The following is a 22,762-nucleotide window of genomic DNA, read 5'->3' on the forward strand; positions in this document are numbered from 1 at the left end:
CCAAACTCCAGCATGACCAATGCAGCATCAGGATATGACAGCTGCAGGACTTTAGACCCTGGATAGCATTATTTGAATGTCTGTAAATCATCAGCATGTTGTGTTTTTTTTTTCTTTCTGCTCGATTCCCCAAACTGCCCAGTCAACAACATTCTTCCAAATCCAAATGTCTGGTGAGTATTATATCCCCCCACCCACCCACCCACCCACCCACACACCCACAGGATAGGATATCCTTCTCAAGATGCTTTGGGCATGCTGAAGGTCCCAGTCTGGGAGCAGGCTCCGGCACCGCGTCTCCAACAAAGATATAGTCTGAGCGATTTTTAATGGCATGTCGGACTTGCTAAAGTCCAGTCAGAGAGGGCAGGCACGTGTGTAAACAGCACGGATCTGCAGCGCAGGGCGCAGCGTCTCAGATCAACAGGCCCCGGAGACGCGAGCAGACCGCGCAGCACAGGGCGCGCTGACGGGCGAGGAGAGGAGCGAGGAGCGGGCTGACACTCAGGGACTCCGCGGAGAGGAGAGGGGGGACGGAGGACGCTGAATCATCCATCCATCCATCCATCTATCCATCCATCTATCCATCCTTTCATCCATCCATCCATCCGTCCGTCTGCTCGGCGGCTCCGCTCTGCGCGGCGGCGCACTGGCGGAGCGAGCGCTGGACGTTAATAAACCGCCGCGCACTCGCTCCGAGGCAGCCGGGACACACGGACCAAACGGGTGGAATAAAGAGACAGAAAGGCATTCCTCTCACCGGGAAAACTCATCCCAGCCACGGACAGGACGGCTCTCCCCGCTGAGTCCAGGTACGTATGTGCCAGGTTTAAAGTGTTATCATTTAAAGCGTCTGCATCAACGCTTCTCCACCACAGCCGCGCTGATCTCATGTAGCTGTTTTAGTTCAACTGCGACCGGAGAGAAGACATTTCCCCATGCAGGCTGAGGGTTTTTTTCTCTATTTTCATGAGTAAATGTGCACATATCCGCACATAGGCACACACATGCCGGGCTCCAGGGCAGCGGTGTTTGGCGGAGCCAGCGCCGGCTGGAAAACACGCACCGCGGGCCGTGGGATTTTATTACGGAGGTATGAGTGTTTTCTCCCTCACTTTGTCCCCCCGAGAAGACGAGGACAAAAGCGTTTCCTCTGCGCCTTTTAGAGGGACAACTTGAAACGAGACCAAGGTCTATTTTGGAGGAAAAGAAAGACACCGGCCTCAATTGAGCTTGGACCGTGTCTCCCAGCCATTCTGTTGTCATGGTTACCGGCTGGAGGAGGCTGGGAGGACATGGCTGTCTGGCGCTGCTCTCCCTCTCTCTCTCTCTCTCTCTCTGTCTCTCTCTCTCATCACACACACACACACACACACACACACACACACACACACACACACACACACACACACACACACACACACACACACACACACACACACACACACACACACACACACACACACACACACACACACTGGGAGAGGGACAGGGGAGAGGCAGACAATAAGCCTGATGGGTTTGGTGTTTGTTTAAGTAGGTCTGTAAGTATATTGGGGGGTTTGTAAGAGAAAAAAATCTACATATAGTAACCTGATTATAGAAATTTGAAAGCATCACACACATACCCGAGCAAAAATATGTCTCTGCACATGTCCTAAGATCATCACAATATCTAAAAGTGTAAAAAAAAAACTGTCACACAGTCTGAGTATGTCTAAATGGAAATACTAAATATTATAGATTTATTAATTTAACTTCAAGAAGAAAGGTTAGAATGAGCAGCTTCAAGGCCATGCACTTTCGTTCCCTCTGCAAGATGCAAGGCCTTCATTTTAAGCAGGTGTTGGAGCGCTGCTTGGTTTTCATCTTGAAAGCAAAGTTGCTATTATCTTAATTATAGGCATTTACACGTCTCATTTGGATCCATTGTAATTCATTTCCCAAATACAACCGTCGACCCTCCCAGGCAAATGTATTTATGATGTCATTACAGATATTCAGGGGCACCAACAGTAGCTCATAACTAAGAACTCTTTTATTCTCTTCTTTTGACTGTCATTACTGCCCCCACCCCCCATGACTTGACTAGCACTGAAGCTAATCTACAACAGTGCTCAGGCATTTTTATTAGACAACATGAAACAATTTCGAAATTCAGAGCATGAAGAAACAAATGATTAGGTAAAACCCATAATGAACTGAAAAGTCAGACTTTCCACTCATTCACCTGCCAGTGCGTGACTGCTGTAATAATGTGGGAATTTAAGTGGTGAGATAGAAAATCAGATAAATGTGTTTAAGAAACAAACTGTGAGAGGATGGTTGACCTTGATGGGGTGGTTTGGGGGTGCTGGCTGACTGTAAGGCCGTGGGCTTGAGTGTGTCGATGCAGGCTGTGTGCTTCCACTGGTGGGAGTTATTGTGAGCAGGCACAAAAGCAAGGAAAACACCCTGGACTACGTTCAAGTCCATTTTTTTCTTTTATTTCCTGCTCCGGCCTCACAAGCAGGAAATCATGGAATGATTTTCTTCCTCTTACCACCTGCACCAGAGTTTTGAAAACAGCACATTATCTCTGCATGAGTGTGTGTGCGGGCTGCAGAGCCATATTAAGAACAGGGTCAGTGGGTCATTTATAGTCAGACTGCAGTGTGTGTCACTGATAGATGCAGAAAGAGAGGAAGAGGGAATGAGTGGGGAAGCATTTTCCTGTTGTGTCTTTAGTATGCTAATCATAAACATCTCTTCAGCTGGTTATAAACTCATCTGGGTTGCTAATTAGCTCTTGATAAAAAGTGTAATGAGTGTATTCCCAGGGTCTTGATCTTTACAGTAGCTGTTGTAATATCTTAGGCAAGTTTTGACACCCATACGTGTTTGTTATGTTTTACGTACTTTTTTCTTTGCGTCCACTAAATTTCCCAGTGGACAGAATAATATTACAAGACTTGAACTACCATTCATGCTGGTTTCTTAATTAAATCTGGTATTAAATTATAAGACATAGTATGTATATGCTTAATAGGTTTGTAGTGTAATTTACATCTTGGAAAAACGTGATAATCTGCTTGATGTCAACAAGTGCACCGAAGCATCAACAATGTGTCCCTCACAGCACTTGTGTTGCTGGCTTTTAGTAAGAAACCCTCATGGTGGCACGCAGCACAAACAAAAGAGCTGCACACAAACGTTTTTGTTTAAAATTACTGTGGGCAGCACTTTGAATGTAATGAGGTCAGACAAGTTGAAAGTGGTCGATTGGTGGACTGCTCCACCACTTAAACTCAGGGAAAGGTGCTGCAGTGATGCTCACTGTTTCTGCAGGCAGAGTAGTACTTTCACAATAAGATAGATAGATAGATAGATAGATAGATAGATAGATAGATAGATAGATAGATAGATAGATAGATAGATAGATAGATAGATAGATAGATAGATAGATAGATAGATAGATAGATAGATAGATAGATAGATAGATAGATAGATAGATAGATAGATAGATAGATAGATAGATAGATAGATAGATAGATAGATAGATAGATAGATAGATAGATAGAATTATATTAAACCACAAACCCATGCATAATTAGGGGTGTGGTTTTAAGAGTGACCCATGGTGTGAAACAGCTTGATGAGCGACTGACTGACTGCCCTGGTGGGCTACGGGGGCAGAGGTGGCTCAGCCACACCAGCTGCCAGTAGCCACCTTTGTCTTTGGCTGATGGCCGCCAGTCATTGGTAGCTGGACAGGAAGGATGTTCATCAACAATTAACTTTCCCGGTAGCCAGAACACCTGACAGCTCCAACCAGGCCTCTTCCACCCCCCCGAGGAACACCACTGGAAATTTCAGGTCAACCCTTGACCAGCCAGGGTTGATGGCTGTAGCCATTTCTGGCTAGCTGGGGTTGGGTGGCTGCGATCATCCAGTTAACCAAATGGGTGTTGTAGGGGAGCTCCAGCAATCCCAGATCTTTTTAGTAAAGACGTTTGAAATGAGCATGGACTGACAGATGTGATCAGAATGAATGAAAACTAAAGTTAGTTAGCATCATAGGTTAACACGAATTAAAGGACTCTAAAATAGCTAGCCAGTGGTAACTTAGGTAAGGTTAGCATGCTCCATTTCACTCTTTTTTTTCTTTTTGCCCATTCTTGGATTAACCAGGGTTGAGCAGTCATGTAAACAACAGCACAATTAGCTGCTTTTGTTGTGTTAAGAGTTGGAGCAGTTTGGCATCGTGCCAAATCCTGAACTACATTGTCTTCCAAATTAAAGAATAAAGTGGAAAGCATGCACAAATGGGAAGTGAATTTAATAGACCTTAAACACCAAGATTCCTTGCAGCAGCACCTCCGTCATCTCCTCTAATTGGGATTCATGTTTTGTAGAGATCTTTTCTCCTGGTATTCTCATTGTTGTCTTTCACCACCAGTCCCATTACTGCCGTAGTGTTGCTTTTCTGGGGCCTGTAGTCAAGCTTGTCAGTGTCAGATTCTCAGTGGACTACAGCACTGCGTCTCAGTAGATCAATAATATTCAGCGTGGTGTATGTCTGTGGTATTTGTTTGCACTATGTGTGTCTGTGTTTGTGAAACAGAAAAAAACGGCTCAGAGAGATTTAAGTGGCAGAAACGCCTTAAATGGCAAACTGGCCTTTTGTTCGACGTCATTCTCATTGGGCTTCGTATGTGTTTGCGTTTTTGTGTTGTTCAGATGATTGGCATATGGTCCGATCACAGTTAAAGGAAATTGATAAGGCCCTATAGCCTCAGTGTTCTGCTGACAACACAAAGAAACACCTAGATTCAGAGACACGCCATTTGTCTCATGGTACCCCACAATTACAGATATGCATGCACGCACACACACACACACACATAGACACACACACACACACACACACACACACACACACACACACACACACACACACACACACACACACACACACACACACACACACACACACACACACACACACACACACACACCCCTTCTCTGTCATTGGCTATGTTTTCTCTAGCTGGCCATGCAGGGGGGCTTGAGCACATCTGCTCCCTCTTCTCAGCACAGTGCTTCTCATTTCAAGAGTCCTCTTTTGGATAAGAGCAAAGGAAAAATTACCACTAAGTGAAAGGCTGAGATGGAGAAAAGAGAGAGGGGAGATTGAATTTTATAACATAACATATAACACATGAACAGGACAGAGTTGGATGAAAACAGTCTACTGTAGACACACAGACAGGAACAGACGAATAATTCCCACTTATCCAGTTTCCACTTATGGACATTGTTCCACTTGTATGTGTCCGTGTGTGTGTGTGTGTGTGTGTGTGTGTGTCTGTGTGTGTGTGTGTCAGTGTGTGTTTGTGGATTTGACTGCATGGTAATATGTGCAAATTCCACTTTGTGGAATAGCGTAAACAGATGCAAATTCTGGATGTTTGTAGTGGCTCGTTTCATGAAGGTCAGAAATTATTACGCAAATATTCAATATCTGAGTTTAGGTTTATCCTGAAATTATGCCAATTTAACAATTGAGGACAGTCTGCTGGTACTACATGAATAGTTAGGCTGGAAATGCTTTTAGATGTTTTACTCTGAGGTGCACATTTAATGTGTCATAATGCAGTGATGAAGTCAAGTATTAAGCTCCAAACGACTGATGTTTATGCATATGGAATACACTGAAACCATTTGGCTACATATTTATAAATAAACAAATAAGTAAGCCAATCATCAATGATGAATTGAAGGTTTGAGGTGAGAGCCACAGCTCTCAGAGGGAGGAGGATTAGAGAGGGCTGCAATTAAAAGACATGGCTGGTGGTGAGAAAAGAAAAAAAACTCCACCACACCTGACAGTTTGTGGTTTTTCAGATTGATATTTGAAAAAGATGTCATAGTAAATGCAAAGATTTAATTTTCTATTCTTAGTTATTTTTGAGTGCCTCAACAATAGCATTCACAAACCCACTCCCCACAGTGCTGTAACAGTTTTGTGACAGCAAGAAGTCTGCAATAGGCAAAAGGTTCTGCTTTAACTGGGGGCATGGAACTAGGAAGCAATTTGTATGATTATTTTTGGGTTCTGCATAATTTGCATCATGTATTTGCAGCCCTGATAAAACATTTACAGTAATAGGCGTATGGTGTCATCATACTAAGAGGCTAAGTCAAAGCATTTGTAACATCGAGGAGAAACACATTTAGTTCACATCCTGGTCCGAAATAGATATTTCCTACTTTTTGAATAATTTTTGGCCTATTATACAAAGTTTTGTAGGCAGATTATGGATGTTAATTTCTGCCTAACTAGGCCACGAGAAAAAGCTGTGAATGCAGTGAATATTTTACTGCAGTTCTGCTACAAGTCCCTGGCTGCAGATGATTCAGCAGAGCTGAGATCTAATGCGTATTGAGTTTCAGGTCAAATCAGACAGACACGGTTGTTTCCTCCTTGTTCTGTGCAACCAAATCTACACATCTACTTAAAAAAGATGTTTGACATTTGTAGAATATTATTTTACTCTGAGTTACACTAATTGTACTTCAGCCTGTCAACTTGATTTGCAACTGCATAACTATAAAGAAATCTTCATAAAAAAGACTTCACTCAAACGTTAGACTCATAGTTTATTAATTGTCAATTACAAATATATCAAAAATGTATATTTCATTTTCATTAAATGCATTTTTTTTTATCAAGAAAGAATAACATCATGTGTTAAGTCACTGATAAAGGTTGAAAACATTGCAGAATAATAATTAAGAGCATTTCATTAGGATTAAGCCCTGAGTCTGAGTAAAGCTGGAGTCAGAGGTCTGACTGCTCAGGTTAACGTGCACATAAAACTTACAGGACACCAGTGAGGTTACAATTATGCACACTTACATTTTAATTACACAAAGCACAGTGAAAGCAGAAATCTCCATTCTGACCAGAGCCAATGAAATAGCAGGATAATGCTGACGGGAGTCTGCTGGGTTTATTACATCTCTGTCTGTATGCCTGCCTGGCTTTATTCATCTGCTGTCTCCTCCCTTTCTGCTCTTTCAGAACTGTTTGGTATTATCTGGTCAGGAGCTGCCTTGTCTTTAATGAGTGTGATTTCTGTGACAGTTGTAGCAAGAAATAATTAAATGACTTTACTGGTTTGTGCCTCAGTTACCGGCAGTACTCGAAAAAAAAAATCAGGGGGGATGGTGGATTTTATCATATGGGGACAGATAATTTGTGCTGATAATATATATAACATATATATACAAATAATATAATATATTACAAATAATAGCAGTGACCAAAACACCTGCAGAAATACTGCAGGAATGACATAGCAGCAGTTAAATGCAGCCTTCTGTAAGCTTTAAATATCCACTGGGCTTACATCAAATACATCAAAACACAACAATAAAAAACAGTTTTCTGAACTAATCAATATGATTCTGCCCTTCACAGGATAAATAAAATGGATCACTGCAAAAACTTAAAATCTTAACAAGAATATTTGTCTTATTTCTAGTTAAAATCTCTCATTTTAGTAAAAAAATCTCATAAACAAGACTCATCACTGGAAAAAACAACAATTTTCACCTGTTTCAAGTAGATTTTCACTTGAAATAAGTAGAAAAATCTGCCAGTGGAACAAGATTTTTTTGCTTGTAATAAGAAGATAAATCTTGTCCCACTGGCAGATTTTCCTACTTATTTCAAGTGAAAATTTACCTGAAACAGGTGAGAATTGTAACATTTTTCTGGTGTTATTTTTCTGGTGATGACTCTAAATGTTGAAATAGCAGTAAAACCACATTCATTGATGAAATGACATAAGGGATGGAAAGGGGGGACCTCAACTCGAGTACTGGTTACCGGTGTTATTGCCTTCTACATCTCATCGTTTTCAGTTATCACTTTATGTTTTTTCAGCTAATCTTCCTCTCTTCTCTTGTCCTGTGTGTTTCTATGTCTGTGTTGTTATTCCTCCAGCGTCCCAGTGGTTGCTGATTTTAACCTCTGGTCTCCAGCTCCAGCCGGAGTGGACAGTTGCCTCCCTCGGTGAAGGGCACCATGACCCAGGAGGGGCAGGCTCTGCCCTCTCCCACCCCACCTGAGAACCTAGTGGACTCCAGCGCCGCTGCCCCCGGCACGGACCCGCCAGCAGAGACACACAGCCAGGCTGTCGAGGACAGGCCAGTGGGTAGGGCCCAGGACAGGGCAGAGGAGGGGAAACAGGAAGAGCAGACTGGAGGAAAAGAGGAGGCAGAACTGCAGGAGACACACGGAGGAGGAAAGGGGAGGGCAGAAGTGCAAAATGAAAGAGGAGAAAGTGAGTTGGAGAGGGATTGGGTGGATAGCACCACGGAGGAACATCAGCACACAACACGAGGGGCTGAGGAGATGAAAGAGGAAGAGGAGGGCAAGGAAAATGAAGACAAGCAATCGTCTACAGAGGATAAAGCAACTACCTCTCAACAGGCTGGGCGGTTAGTGAGCAAAACTATACTAAATGTTGCAAAAACTCTATATTGCAAATGAACTGTGTACATTTTTCTTCCAAATCTCTTCACATTTGGACGTCCAACACAATGCGTTTTTGTTAACTTTCATCCACACACACAGACACGACCACACACACACATAGTTTCCTTACTTCATTTTGAATATATAAGATATATAGTGGCACACTGCCTTCTCAGTTTGGTTTCCTGGTACATAATTTCCCTAATGAGCCTCACTCACATTCACCGGATAGCTCGGCAAGAAGCCTCTGCAGAAAAGGAAACCACAAAAGAGCAGAATGAGCCAGTAACTGGCAGACTTGACAGTATTACCTCTGACAGACTCAAATACTAAAGGGGGGCGGGGGGGGGGGGGGGGGGGGGGGCAAAGCTTAAAACGTGGCAGAAATAGCATACCTGCTTTTATGGGTTTGTAATGTCTTGTACTTCACTGTAAATCTGTCATATATGGAACTGATCAAGTGCTGTAGTAGGATCCTATTATTTCAATTTTAAAGGAGCTTGAGGCCGGATTGTGGCAAGATTTATGAAAAAAATCCGTATACATTTTAAGTTTTCTAGTAATAATGTCAGATGAAGCGTTCCAAACCCAAAAGAATGAGTCCTCTAGTGTATCTCTCCTTTGCCTTGAACAGGCTGTTGCTGCAAAATGTGCTGCAATTCGGTCCCGAATTTCCCGTGCTGGGCTGCGGATGTGACGTCACATGACGCTGCATGCACGTTCTCCCCGTTCTCCCGTGCCGGCTTCACTGTTGGCTGCAGTACCCCCAACGGCCGTCGTGGCGAAGGGTGGCGCTAGAGAGTCTCATTTCTTAAAAGGAGCCTCAAGCTCCTTTAAATGAGGGGTTGACAGATGCCGGCAGATTAGTTTTCATTTCTGTTTTATATTTCAGACAGCTTCAATTATCCTTGTGACTATTCAGGTTGAAATATTGTATTTCTGTACTTGCCAAGCAAGAGGAACACTGTCATTTGTTTGTGTGAGAGTCTTGAAAAGAAACTGTTGTTGAGTCACGCTTAAGGTCAAAATGTATTTTCCTGTCAATACAGATTGGCTAATGGAATCCATGTGAAGGACAAAGTGGATGAGGCGGACGAGGACGACGAAGGAGGAGATGAAGGGGCAACACACACACATCTCGACACTTTCAGCTCTAACTTTGAGACGACTGTAGAACAGGCGGACACTGAAGTGGAAGAAGACGATGAGGAGTTCCAGACAGAAGACGAGATAGAAAACCAAGAAGACAGTTTCAGCTCTGCATTCGAGCACATTGTTGAGCAGGTTCATGCTCAGGAGGATGACGACGACGAGGAAGAAATAGACTTGGAGGAGGATGAGAGGGAGAAAAGTAAGGTGGACAACAAAGACGGCTTTAGCTCCACATTTGAGCGTATAGTAGAGTCTGCCTTGCTCAGGGGCGGCACGTGCTACAGCAGCCTGGACTCCCTGGACGTCCTGTCACTCACAGACGAGACGGACAGCTGCGTCAGCTTTGAAGCTCCGCTGACCCCGCTCATCCAACAGAGGGCCCTTCTGCAGGGGCCCGAACCGCTGGAGCTGGAGCTGGCAACTGTTCAGGAGCAGGAAGGGGCTGAGGCTGGACCAGACGCCCTGGACGGGGACCTTGCAGAGGAAGGCACCAGCGCTGGTGCTGGAGCAGGGGCGGGAATAGGGGGAAGTCCACTGAGGACGACCATACCGGGGAGCAGGTCGGACTTTGTGCTGAGCCAGCCTGGACGCTGGGCTGTCCCTAACGGATACCATTTGCAAGGAGCCGTGGAAGCCTGCGGAGCCATGGTCAACTCTGTCAGGTAAGGATCACTTCACTTTCAGTTCATGTGTCCCCTAAACATAATGTGTACCCCCTTTGTGAAGGATATGAAGGGTTTAATATGAAGAGAAAGAAAGGTGGAAGAAAAGGGGCCCATCATGGACAGTGAAACCCATGTGTGCAATTTATCGATGCAGACTAAAGGGGTGGTTGAGTGACTGTGTTTACATGCAGTCAATAACCCTTGTAAACCCGAATATTGGCAATATCCCGAATTTGCACGGCCATTTAAACACCAATAACCCCTTTGAATAACCCGAATTTGCTCATATTCGGGTTTTTAAAAACCCCAATATGACCCCTGGGTTACTCCTTTTAAAACCCGAATATTCGGTCATGTAAACGCCAAACGGAATATCCCGATCAAATGGAACAGGAATTTGTTTTCTGCGCATGCTCTTTTCGCAAGGAATCCTGGTCTTTTGAGTCCAGGACGTACTTATAAACGGCATTTGTAGACGGTAGAAAGTACCGGGATAGCAAGATTTACAAGAAGGTGAGCGAAAAGTTGCGCGAAGAAGCATTTGTTTTGAATTTGGATACAGGAAGAAGAAGCGGAAATTACGCTAATTGCGTCATCACGTTCTCCACGCGTCGCTGTTTTGATCCAGATATCCCAAATTATTAATTACCATGTATACGGGGATAACCCTGTTTGCTCACGCATGTAAACGGAATATTCCAAATGTTTCAGTAACTGGAATATTAGCAATAGTCACTGACAAGTCCTACGAGTGGCCAGAGTAGGCAGGTACAGAGGGGCAGTATGGAGGCATCAATCATAGCAGCACAAGAAAAGGCATCAGCCACAAGAGCGGTAGAGGCCAAGGTCCACCACACGAGACAAGATCCCAACTACAGACTGTGCAACGATGCTCCTGCAGACAATCCAGCACAGAATAGTTGGGTGTAATACCATATCAGGTAAGGCATACATTGAATAATGGAGCGCCACAACCAAGTAGCTGGAATAGGGTACAAAAACATCTGTATGGGTATGAGTATGGGTTGGAAGTCCCAAAGGCTCTTGCCTTTATAGAGCCTTGGGGAGATACTGTATCTGCAAGAGCGGTGGAGAATTAAAGAGCACGGATCCTGTGGGACTTCCAAATCCTGACTCATAAACTGGTGATGACGAGCCAACCAGATGTTGTGGTGGTCGACAAACTCCAGAGGAGAGCAGTCGTGATGGATGTAGCAACCCCGAGCAATAACAACATCAAGAACGAGGAACGTGAGACGCTGGAAAAATACCAAGGGTTGAAGGAAGAAAAAGAGAAGATGTGGAAGGTAAAGGAAGCAGTGGTAATCAGAGCACTCGGACCTGTGACCCCCGAGCTGGGGGAGTGGCTTCAGCAGATCCTGGGAACAACATCAGAGATCTGGCCGGAGAAGTGCAGTCTTTGGAGCAGCAAAAATGACTGCGTTCACCTTTCACATTCTTGTTGTAAAGGTGTGAATTTAATAATTAAAGAATCATTTCATCATATTAATTTGAGGGTCTGCTGGAATATGTTTACAGTGTTTTTCACATTCCGTCCATTGTTGCAGCAGATATAGTTACCGTCTATAAATGCTGATTGAGCTCTTTTCTCTTTAATGCTCCCCTCCCATTGGGCCCCTTCTGTTCTGATTGGTTGGCTGGATTTTCAAAAGCAGTGGATTGTGTGCTGGCTGCTCATTTTCTGTTTGAGGCATATGAAATGAACACCCTGTTTGTCCATTTTCCCCTTACAGCACATCAGTTTAACTTATTTAAACATAAGTCTGAAAATCCTTGTCGGAAGTTTGGACATTTGGCTTTATTTTGTGTCCTGGGTGAATTTCTTTGGGACTGTTATTGGAGTTCAGTCATGTCTAACACAAGCTTTTACTGTACCTCTGCATCTCATATTACCTCTAGCAGTTGCCAAAAACAGAAATGATAATAAGGCCATAAACATCCACCCGTCCATCTATTATCTCTACCTGCTTATTCCAATGCAGGGTCATGGGGTCTGCTGGAGTCCAGCCCAGCTCTGTGCAGGGGAAAGGCAGCGGCACATTCTAGACAGGTCGCCAGACCATCACAGGGCCATCATCAAAATATAAATATATTCAATTTGTCTTGTAGAATTAACCTAAAATGATAATAAAATAGGATTGCATGCTACTGTTAATGATTTCTTTTGTTTTTTGATATTGAAATAGTTATCTTCAATTCGATTTCAATCTATCCATTGTCTATTAGAAATAAAAATTGGCCCTGGGTACAAAAACCCAGAACATGACCCCCGAGCAAATATAGAAAAAAAACAATAATGAAATTAAAAAACTCCCCTAGAGCCAAACAGTGGCAAGTTAAAACTCCCCCTTAAGAGAGAAGAAACCTTGAGCAGGACCTGGATCATAACCGGCTGTAGAGGAAGAAAATAGGAGGGATAGAACGAGAGGATGGAGAACAAAGGTGGGAGAGACACAAATGTACTGTCAATATTCCATCAGGCAGGCCCTGGACAGCTCAGTGGTTTGAGCAGCTTCCCTTTACAGAGGCTGTCGCCCTCATGCAGATAGTGCAGGTTCAAATCCCGGCCTGTCGCTCTTTCCTGCATGTCTTCCCCCCTCACCCTGTACTCATTTCCTGTCCACCTACTTTGAATAAAGGCCACAAGTGCCAAAAAAAAAAATTACGTCAGGCAAAATATATTAGCAGTTAGCTGAAGAATTTAGAGCTCTATGAACATGGTTAGTTTATGTACGATGACTATAAATGATGTATAACGGCAGATACTGATGCGGCCTGCAAACATATAGAGAAGACGAAAAAAGGTCCAGACCAGTAACACACTACATGAACAATGGTGCCCAATTAGACTTTTGACGTTCTCATAATTAAAAACTGGATTGAGCTGAGAGAAGAAAAGAGAAGAAGAGGAAAGGAGAGATGATACTCATCTGCATGTTGAAGTATGGCAGTTAATTAGGTTTCAGGTGCAAAATTCTGTGACAAAAAGTTTAAAGGTTGCAAAAAAAAATATAGCATAAGATTTAAAATGGCTTCAAAATTGATGAATGCACTTTAAAAAGTGCTTCGATGAATGACAATGTATGTCAGTTTGTGGAAGTCTTCTCAAGTGTGATTAACTTGCTGTGACCTTGGCTCAACCAGCAGGTGGCATTAGCAAGCGAAAACCCAACAATGTATGCTCAGAGAGAGGGGGCAGGGAGGATTAGACGGAGGTGAAAGAAGCTTTTCAAAAGACAGTAATTTGTCCATACATGCAAACTCAGAGTAACTTGAGTAACTTAAGTCTAACAACCAGCCAGTCAGTAAAATACATGGTGTATGATGTAGGTTATTGCTCAGTGTGTTAAGGGTTTGGAAAAGAAAAGAGCCCTTACTTGTGCACTTAAGTGAGAATTTCACATTCACAGTCGTAAATGGTATCTAGAAACGTCAGGAAGAAGTATTTAAAGATAGAGCAAAGTAAAGTAGATATTTGCATGGTATCAGTGAGCCTGTTAAAGCAGGACTATTGCGCCAGAGATTGGTGACGACGGAGACCGTGACACAAATGAAGTTCATGCCAAAATCAGCAGGCTAGAGATATTTGCTGCCTTCAACCATGTTGCTTAAAAGCATGCTTGCACAGTAAGGAGAGATAACGTCACCACTGCAGAACTACAAAGCATGTATACAGGACAAAAGAGCTTTTAACAAGAAGCAGGATTGAGGGTTACCAGATGATATTTACAATATTGAGACTATTCTCTGTGAATACTAACTCATACATTCCCACCCTCATTTACATAGACCACATGGGACTGTGTGAATGCAGGAACGGCTGACATCACTTTCTTGCATACAATTACCTTAATAGCACTGAAATGTTTTGAGGAAGACAGTGAAGGGCCGCGAGGGAGGAAGTTGATAACAAGAACCATATGGGAAAACCCACATATGGCTATAACTAACTATGGCTATAGGTTTTCCTGCCTGGTCTCTGCAACCTTTTCCAGCTCTGCCTGCATCACCGTTTCTGCAGTTTCAAATGGCCTGGAAAACCAAGTAGATGCACAGACCTCTGACATAATGTGCTCAGCAAACTGCTGGGATTCGTTCGTCGACTCCCCCGGTCCTTCACAGCTCAGTCTGAGGAAGTAAAAGATGACTGGAGGATTTTGGATCTCTGCACTGCTCAGAGCTTTCCTCTGCGTCACTCCAATCTGCAGATGTTAAGCACAGTCTTGTTTCCTGACCACCAGCGCCAAGCTGAATGAGCCATTGTTTATATCATGACATCATCTCCTCAGCTTCCCCAAGACCAGCAGGGTCTTGGAGTGAATGCGAGTGTGCATGTGTGTAAGTGTGTGATAATTGCAATGTGCTAGCCAAGCTTGCCAAGCATTTGAGCGCTTAAATCTAGAGTGGATACATCTGCTAGTCAGTCCTAAAGGGAAAGTTTGAGTTGTACACTCTCACATCATCTAATTTACTCTCTTGATGTCTATTCAGCTTTTTCAGCAGATTTAAATCTAACACATGGACAGTTTGAGTGCAAATCAGATTTGTCTATACACTTGTCAAAGAGCATGCATTGTTTTTAAGAATGAGTTTTCAACTCCAATAAAGAAAACACCATGGTAGCATTTAATCTTTTTGCTTTTTTTCTAAAGGGTTGTCAGAATGCATGGTTTAGTTTTAAGTTAGCAGGGAGAGGAACTAACACTGAAATTCACTTACAATCTGTGTAATGGGTGCTATTCACCACTACTACGTTCATGTTTGTTGTGTGCATGTACAGTATATTCTTAGCTTTTGTAGATTGTGTCACCAAATGACTTTGCTTCCTCTCTCCTTCCTTATTGCGTATTAATCCCTCCCCTTGATCCATCTCATCTCACTTTGTTTCATCTCAAATCCTCCCCCAACGCCCCCTCACACACAAACACACACGCGCACGCATGCATGCATGCATGCACACACACACACACTTTTCCTCTGTTCTCTGCATCCCCTTGTCTTCCTTTCCCTTCTTCCTTACCGCTGTGTCTTATCTTTCAGTCCTCTCCTCTTCTTTACTCCCTTCATGCCAATGTGTAGCCATGGTTACACATTTTTGCACATGGAAGAAGCAGCTGCAGAGTAGTAAATGAAAATAGCAATTTTTAAAATATTATTATTATTAGTCAATCGGCATTTTCTGTCTGCTTATTGATCTCTGTTTGTTGCATTAGGATTAATGTTCAGTTTTGTTTTGTCTGTTTCTAATCATTTTTTATTTAATCTCCATTTGGTGCCAGTTTTAGATCATCTTCTCTGTTGTGTTTTTGGACTGCATTTTTCTTGTTTAATTGTTGACTTAAGTAGCATATCTGAAGTTTAATTGAAAAAACTAATGCTATACTGTGTGCTGTTTTAGGCTACTAGCCCACTGCACATGTTTAGACTTCATGCCTATTTCCAGCATACGGTAGTATGTTTGTCACAGAAACAATGTTTACAGGATTAAAGCAGCAAAAAGGGATGTTTGCTGCTTTTAGCTCAGCAGGTCCCCCTGTAGGCATGGAGGGGAGATTTGTTTTTAAAGCGCTGCTCCAGATGGTCAATCTCTTGTTTCATCTTTTGCCATTACTTTGTTGAGTATCCTAGTCACCTCTGCTGTGACGTCCACAATAGCTCAGTGTGTAACTTTCTTCATTATTAATGTGTAGCAGGATTGTAAAGCAATACGCATTTGCCACAAGAGACAATCAGGGGTGGGATTGCAAAGTTACTTGCCCACTTTTCGCATTTAGTAGGGACAGCATTTGCCAAAAGTAAGCAAATATTCCATCTAATGTAAGTGAAACTGATATTTGAACATGAAAAAAGATATTAACTTGTGCTGCTTAATGAATAGTAGGTATAGAGCCTAATTATTACCATTTTGTCCAATTCATATATGGATGTGGATATGCTAATACATGCATTGCACATGGGTGAGATTCCATTATGTTTCCATCCATTTTGTTATTCACTTTTAATGTCTCAAGTTATTATGACAGGCACATCTGGAGCTTATGGGAATTTCATACACTTTGCTCTTAAAAGTTGAAATTTCAACATCGCTGGGATGCAGAAGTGATGGTAGGGGATCATTATTTGTGAAAATATTTTAAAACTGACCAAATAGATGGACCACAACCAATTAATTTGCTCAGTACATACATGAAATAACATGTATGTACAAAATGATTTGCTTGCACGATAAAGAGAATGAATGTCAATGACGACGTGTGGAAGTGTGAGTTTGCATGAAAAATTAGCATTCAGTGTGAGGCCGTTAGATCGGCATATGTGTCTCAAGATGTTGCAGAAACTCTGTTAAGAAGTCATAGATCAGTGGTAAACATGTTCAACATGCTCTTTGTGAATGCATTTAAAATAATTATTTTCATTAATTACTTATTCATTTATTCTTCCCAGTGATGTAATCCTTTTCGTGGATTATTTAGCTTACATAAATCAGTGGCATTTTGTTGTGCATTACGGCAAAGAAACAAATTCCTTCTTTTTTTTAACTTAATACATTTATTAATTTTGATTTCAGAGGATATAAAGTCTTGTAGGCCCACTGCACACACTCTTCCCATAATTATAATCATAATCATAACAACAATAATAATAATAATAATAATAATAATAATAATAATAATAATAATCATAATAATAATAATCATAATAATCATAATAATCATACATTTGATCTAAACCCAAGGCACCTTACAGAAAAATTAACATAGCAGGGTCGAAGTGAGTCGGCAAGTTTGAACAGGTGGGTTTTAAGTTCCGATTTGAGTGATGGAAGTGAGTTCTGAAGCTTGGATGGTATTTTGTGGGGGGGTCAGGTGGGAGGGGCCAGATTATGGATACATTTCAAGGTGAAAATCATTATCTTGATTCGATGTTTGATTGGGAGCCAGTGGAGCTGTGTTCAATTCGAGCAGCTCAATTCCGCAGGAGCTGCAGAATAACAGCTCTACAGGAATGTTTTAAAGCTAGAACCAAAAAAAGACTCTTACCTAAGCCTCATTTTCCCTACAGATTGTCCTTCTTACAGTATGTGAAGCAAGTAAACTACGCAGCTTTGGGAGGAATGTATTGCAGATATTGTGAATATGCCTGATCAGCATGCAACCCATGCTGACCTATTTTCTTGTACACCAACTGTTAGTTATATTAGAGGAACGTAAGATGATTTTGTGTTCACCTTATGCATATTTGAGGCCATACACATGGTTTGGGAAGACTTGTGAATTGATTTTTGACTTCCTTAATTTTCTTTAGTATTTGTAATGCAATATACTTCTATATTGTGGGTGGTTTTGTCTGGGAACGTCCAGCAATAGCGTAAATCTGTGCGTCTGGATTACCCTGGTGATTCCATATCGATTGTAGATGAGAATGTGAGTCTGTATAGTTGTGAATATCCTTTTTTTCCTGAATACCGCTGAGATGGACTGATGACCTGTTCAGGATGAACCCCTTGTCTTAACCAATGACAGCTCCGATAGGCTCCGGCTTTCTTCCAAACCAGAAACAGCTTTGTGTAGCTACATTAAGTGGATGGATGAAGTAATCATTCCGGGGACTAAAATAACTGCAGCAACAGTTGTGTATAAAGATGACTCTCCTGACTGTGTATGAGATCTTACTGATATGATTGAAAGAAGAGAACGAGTATTTAGAGATCCTTCTGATTTTCTGGCACTGGATGATAGAGGTAAAGTGGTTCAAACACCAGTGCAGGATTACTGCATCTATTTAGCATACATGCTCCATCTGTCCACGGGTCTTCTCTCTGAGCATTTCCATGTTAGGCTTTTTGATCCAATATACAGGCTCAACGGTTTATTAGTTCCAGATAAGGCAGGGGTCGTTCCATAACCCTGATGCTTCCAGCTGATGCACATTTTGGTGGCTTGTTTGAATTACAAACCTTTTTTTCAAATCTTTGCCAGAACCTTTTTTTTTAAACATATTTGTTTAAAAAATATCCCTGTCTCCCTGTCTCCTCTCCTCTCCAGTGCATCATAAAGGCATCAAGCAAAAGATTGCTTGTTTTTTTTATTACTTTTTCCATTCAGTAGTTACTTTCCTGTTTTCATTGTTCAACATGTACAATACATTAAGGAGATTACCTTAATGGGTATAAGGGTATCCTCTTTGTTGTTGTTTTAATTGTGATGTTTATTTAAATGTGATAGAAACTACCTTTTTATGGAAACGACTGAGTAGGAAACTTCCCCACATCCATTCATTGCTGAGGGTAGCAGAGGAATTCAGGTCCATGCATGTGGATACAATTTAGCAATGACTAAGCAATATGAAAGATCTGTAACATTTTATTTCTATTTTTATTTCACGAGGAACTGACGTGCACATTTCTGCATCTGTGTGTACACATTGTTTTAGCCAAGCATTATTTTCAAGCATTTTGGTCAGTATATTCGCAGCCATTCGTTCATGTCTCTATTTGGTTGATTAGTCAGAGTCTGTTACTTTGCTTGAGTCGTGTCACTCTGTGTTCTTTGGGGATCGTCAGAAGCTTAAATGAATCCATCAGGAATCATAAAATGGCGATGAGAGCCCGCTCTCAGTCAGTGTCAGTCCATCCAGCAGCTTACTACAAAGTAAGATGAGACTGCCAAGTGAGGCCAAATAGTTCATACGGCCTGTGTGATAATACAAATTGCATAATAGTGTCCATGTGCTTTAACGAGCACTCAAACAGTAACACTGCAGATTAAGGAGACACACTGACATGTGTATGCTTCTTTGACCTATCACATCAAAGTGCAAACTAAATTTCATCGGCCATGGTATTAGGGATGTTTAGTGGGATCGTGTGTACACTAGTACATGCGTGCATTATCTCCGGCTGATCATTTGCATGGATGCGTAACTTGCTGTGTGTGTGCTTCAGTCGCGACTTCACAAGCCTTACAGATCTGAGCTCAAGCAGAGCAGATAAAAGCCAGGCACATTTGTTTCCATATCAGAGAAGCAGCTCTGGCGTGTGGACTAATCTCTCCCATGCACGGTGCCGAGTTTAGAAATGCACAGATTCACGGGCCAGCTGAATGCATTCATAAACACGCATCTTTAATTCTCATACATCCTAAACCTCACTCTCTGACACACATATGGGAGATCATTCAACATATCACACCCTCAATCTGTCTTCCTTTCCGTTCCTGTTTCTCACGCACAAATGCAAATATCTATTGGAATAAAACCCTTTAGTGAGGTTCTATAGCGCAGCTGAAACGTTCTGCAGATTATCCTTTCCTGGCTCTGCCACAGGCTGTGATATAGACACACATACACACAGTCTTAGACTTGGAGGGATGAGTGCACGCTTTTCAAAACAGGCAGTAATACAGCAATTTTTCCTCATCCTCTCATCACAACAAACACAGTAACTGAATCATTTCGACACTGGCAGATTTATCCCGCTCTATTTATAGCTTGTCTCCATCTTTTATGACACATCCCACAATCCTACTGTAGCACTGACTGTTTTGGCTGAGTGAGGATTTTCTTACCATGAGCTCTTCTCTTCTCAAGCATGTAATCTACACTTATTGTATGTGCTGAGTCGAAGGCTGTGCAGTTACTCTTCCCCCGTTTGAATCTATGTTTTCTTTTTCTTTCTTTTTTTTATTTTTTGGAGATAATATTGTCAATATTGTTTTGATGAAGATGTTTACCAACCAGTTTTTCTGAATATAATGAGTCTCTCCCAGCCAAAAGAGGTCCCCATTGTCCATTGTTTGCTGCTAAGTCGCTGATTTGGGCTTTCGTTCATGTTTGTGTGTCTGCACAAGGCAGACAGAGAAAGAGAGAGACGATAGAGAGAGTCACCATGTGTACATGCATAACATTTTGTTAATGAGTTATATATGAGGTTTTTGTTTGTTTTGGTTTTACCGTTCATTTTTTAATGTTTAAATTATGGCACCAGTCTGCAGCACCAATGCTGAACTCTCACTAGGGAAGTAGGACTAATTCAGTTGAACATGTATGTTTCATCATCAAAACAACCTCATTATCTGTGTCTTGTGGATCCATTGTTATGATCTGTATTTAATATACATATGTATTCAGAATAAAGGACAGAGCAATGTAGAATACAACCTAAAATTTAAATTCCAGTCCTAAGTTTTAGTCATTTTTTTATCATCAGTGATATCGTAGAACCTGGGTGGTGGATTTCTGGGGATAATAAAGATTTTCAGTCATAGTCAAAAGTCAGACCTCCTCGTACAAGTCAGGATCTTTGGATCAGTGGAATCCCCTTACTCTTATCACCTCACTCAACAATCCAGTTCTGATGCTGAATGCCCGTTATAGTTGTTTACAGCGGTGCATACAAGCCAATGTGGGTTTCAGTGTCAGGCCCAGGGATACTTTGACACATGGATAAGCCTGAGGATTGATCCAACCTTCTGGTTAAAGGAGCAGAACATACATCCTTCTTCTCTAATGCCACCCACAATCATAAAAGTCGTGATCATTCACATTCCAGACTACTGACTGAATTTTTTATCTCAAGCACTCTGCATCAGGCTTGGCGTGCACGCCCATAAAAAGAGGCGTTGCACATCATTTGACACTTTTAGAGGGGAAGATTATGAATTTCATATTGAAACAATTCATACACCATCTGAATGAATGAATGAATGAATGAATGAATGAATGAATGAATGAATGAATGGATTAATTAATTAATTAATTAATTAATTAATTAATTAATTAAATAAATATTGATATCCTCAAACATAAACCTACTAAATTACTTTTATACTTGCATTACAATATGTATTAATTGAATATCAGAAGGAAAAAAATATTAAAAAGTTTATTCCTCTGCCTTTATGGTTCCCATAGTAATGACACATAGCAAAGCAGGGTTTAGATGGCATGTTAAGTCAACATGGATTTTTGACCAGAAGGGTTGATTTCTGGTTCAGGTAAAAATCCCTGCAGCACCAACTATTGAACACATTCAGAAAAGAACATATAAATAGTGGTAAATTTTAGGAAATAAAATCACATTTCAAATGCACTGACTGACTTCTAAGATGACGGTTGGATATTGTCAGTTTGGTTAACATGGAAAAGGCAAATTTAACATAACTACGAAACGTAGCTTACCACCACCAGTGAGAATGTGTATGAATGAATAATGGTCTAAGTGTAGCACTTTGAGATTCATGAATGTAAAGTACGTTACAAGTTAAATGCATTATTATTATTATTATTATAACTTGGTTATAATGTTAGACACCAAAATTCTGTAGTTCTGACTTTTAAATGCTGAAATAGGATCACTAAGAATGTTATAGGCACTCAGCTATAACAGCTGAGTTAATAGAGAGCCAGGTTAGTGTCACTGGGAATCTTGTTTTGAGACTTGACAGACATCTCTCATTTATACCTCCCTTACTGTAATAATACATCAGAAGCGGAGATGTAGTTGCTGACAAAATCCTCAGATAGCATTCTTTTCTAACCACCATTAAGATTTTCAGTCATTTGTGCAACAGTAACTGTTTATAAATAGATTTCTTTGGGTTGCAAACAAAACATAATTTGATAACAACCACAAATGAAATAAAGTTACTATAAATTGTTATAAACTGACATTTATTTGACAGATATGATATCTGTAGTGTATTTAACAAAGATGCATTAGTTGGAACATTTTTTCAAGTTAGACTACCACTTCTTTCTTTCTTAAATTATATCTTGAGATCTTTGGCCGTAGCAGCTGGTGTGTGTGTGTGTGTGTGTGTGTGTGTGTGTGTGTGTGTGTGTGTGTGTGTGTGTGTGTGTGTGTGTGTGTGTGTGTGTGTGTGTGTGTGTGTGTGTTGTTTTTTTAGATCAATGTACAGCTTAGTGTTTCCCAGGAAATGTAAATTTGGACACAAATTAAACTCAGTAACCCTTCAAGGACATTATCACTGAATGAGAGAACATACAGTACCTCGCTGTCCCGACTTCAAGTTCTGCTCTCAAATATTTACATTTTTCTTATCTGTAGTTTGGCCGCTGATACAGGTGGTGCGAGTCTCTCTCTGAGGCACAGTTTTGTCACAGGCCATGAGTGGAAATGGCTCAGGTTGCTGAAATGCTGAACCCCTGTTACAAATGCTGAATTAATCTAAAATACTGCAAGAAATTTATAGATCACATCATTCCTCTATGAGATCTGTTCCAAGGGCTTCACTGTTGGCCTATTCACTTGTGCAAGTTTTTACAAGCCACCATTAAGAATTGCTGCTTGTGTGGACAATATTTAGCTAATGATAAGAACTTTCCCTTTGTGATGACAGCTACTGGTGCTGATTCAGTAACAAATAGATGTTTAATA

The 22,762-nt window shown here is 41.4% G+C and overlaps 1 protein-coding gene across 1 annotated transcript in view; it reads left to right on the forward strand.

Moving 5' to 3' along the window:
- The first annotated feature begins 289 nt into the window (after positions 1-289).
- The window catches only part of psd2 (pleckstrin and Sec7 domain containing 2), a 43,602-nt gene continuing 21,129 nt past the window's right edge, over positions 290-22,762 (forward strand). The window contains exons 1-3 of the mRNA XM_061725852.1: positions 290-812; positions 7,994-8,490; positions 9,577-10,341. Coding sequence (XP_061581836.1) covers positions 8,075-8,490; positions 9,577-10,341 — 1,181 coding nt within the window. The 5' untranslated portion in view covers positions 290-812; positions 7,994-8,074. The remainder of the gene's footprint in view (positions 813-7,993; positions 8,491-9,576; positions 10,342-22,762) is intronic.

Source organism: Cololabis saira, chromosome 7 (assembly GCF_033807715.1).
Source record: "Cololabis saira isolate AMF1-May2022 chromosome 7, fColSai1.1, whole genome shotgun sequence".
NCBI classification, from domain to species: domain Eukaryota; kingdom Metazoa; phylum Chordata; class Actinopteri; order Beloniformes; family Belonidae; genus Cololabis; species Cololabis saira.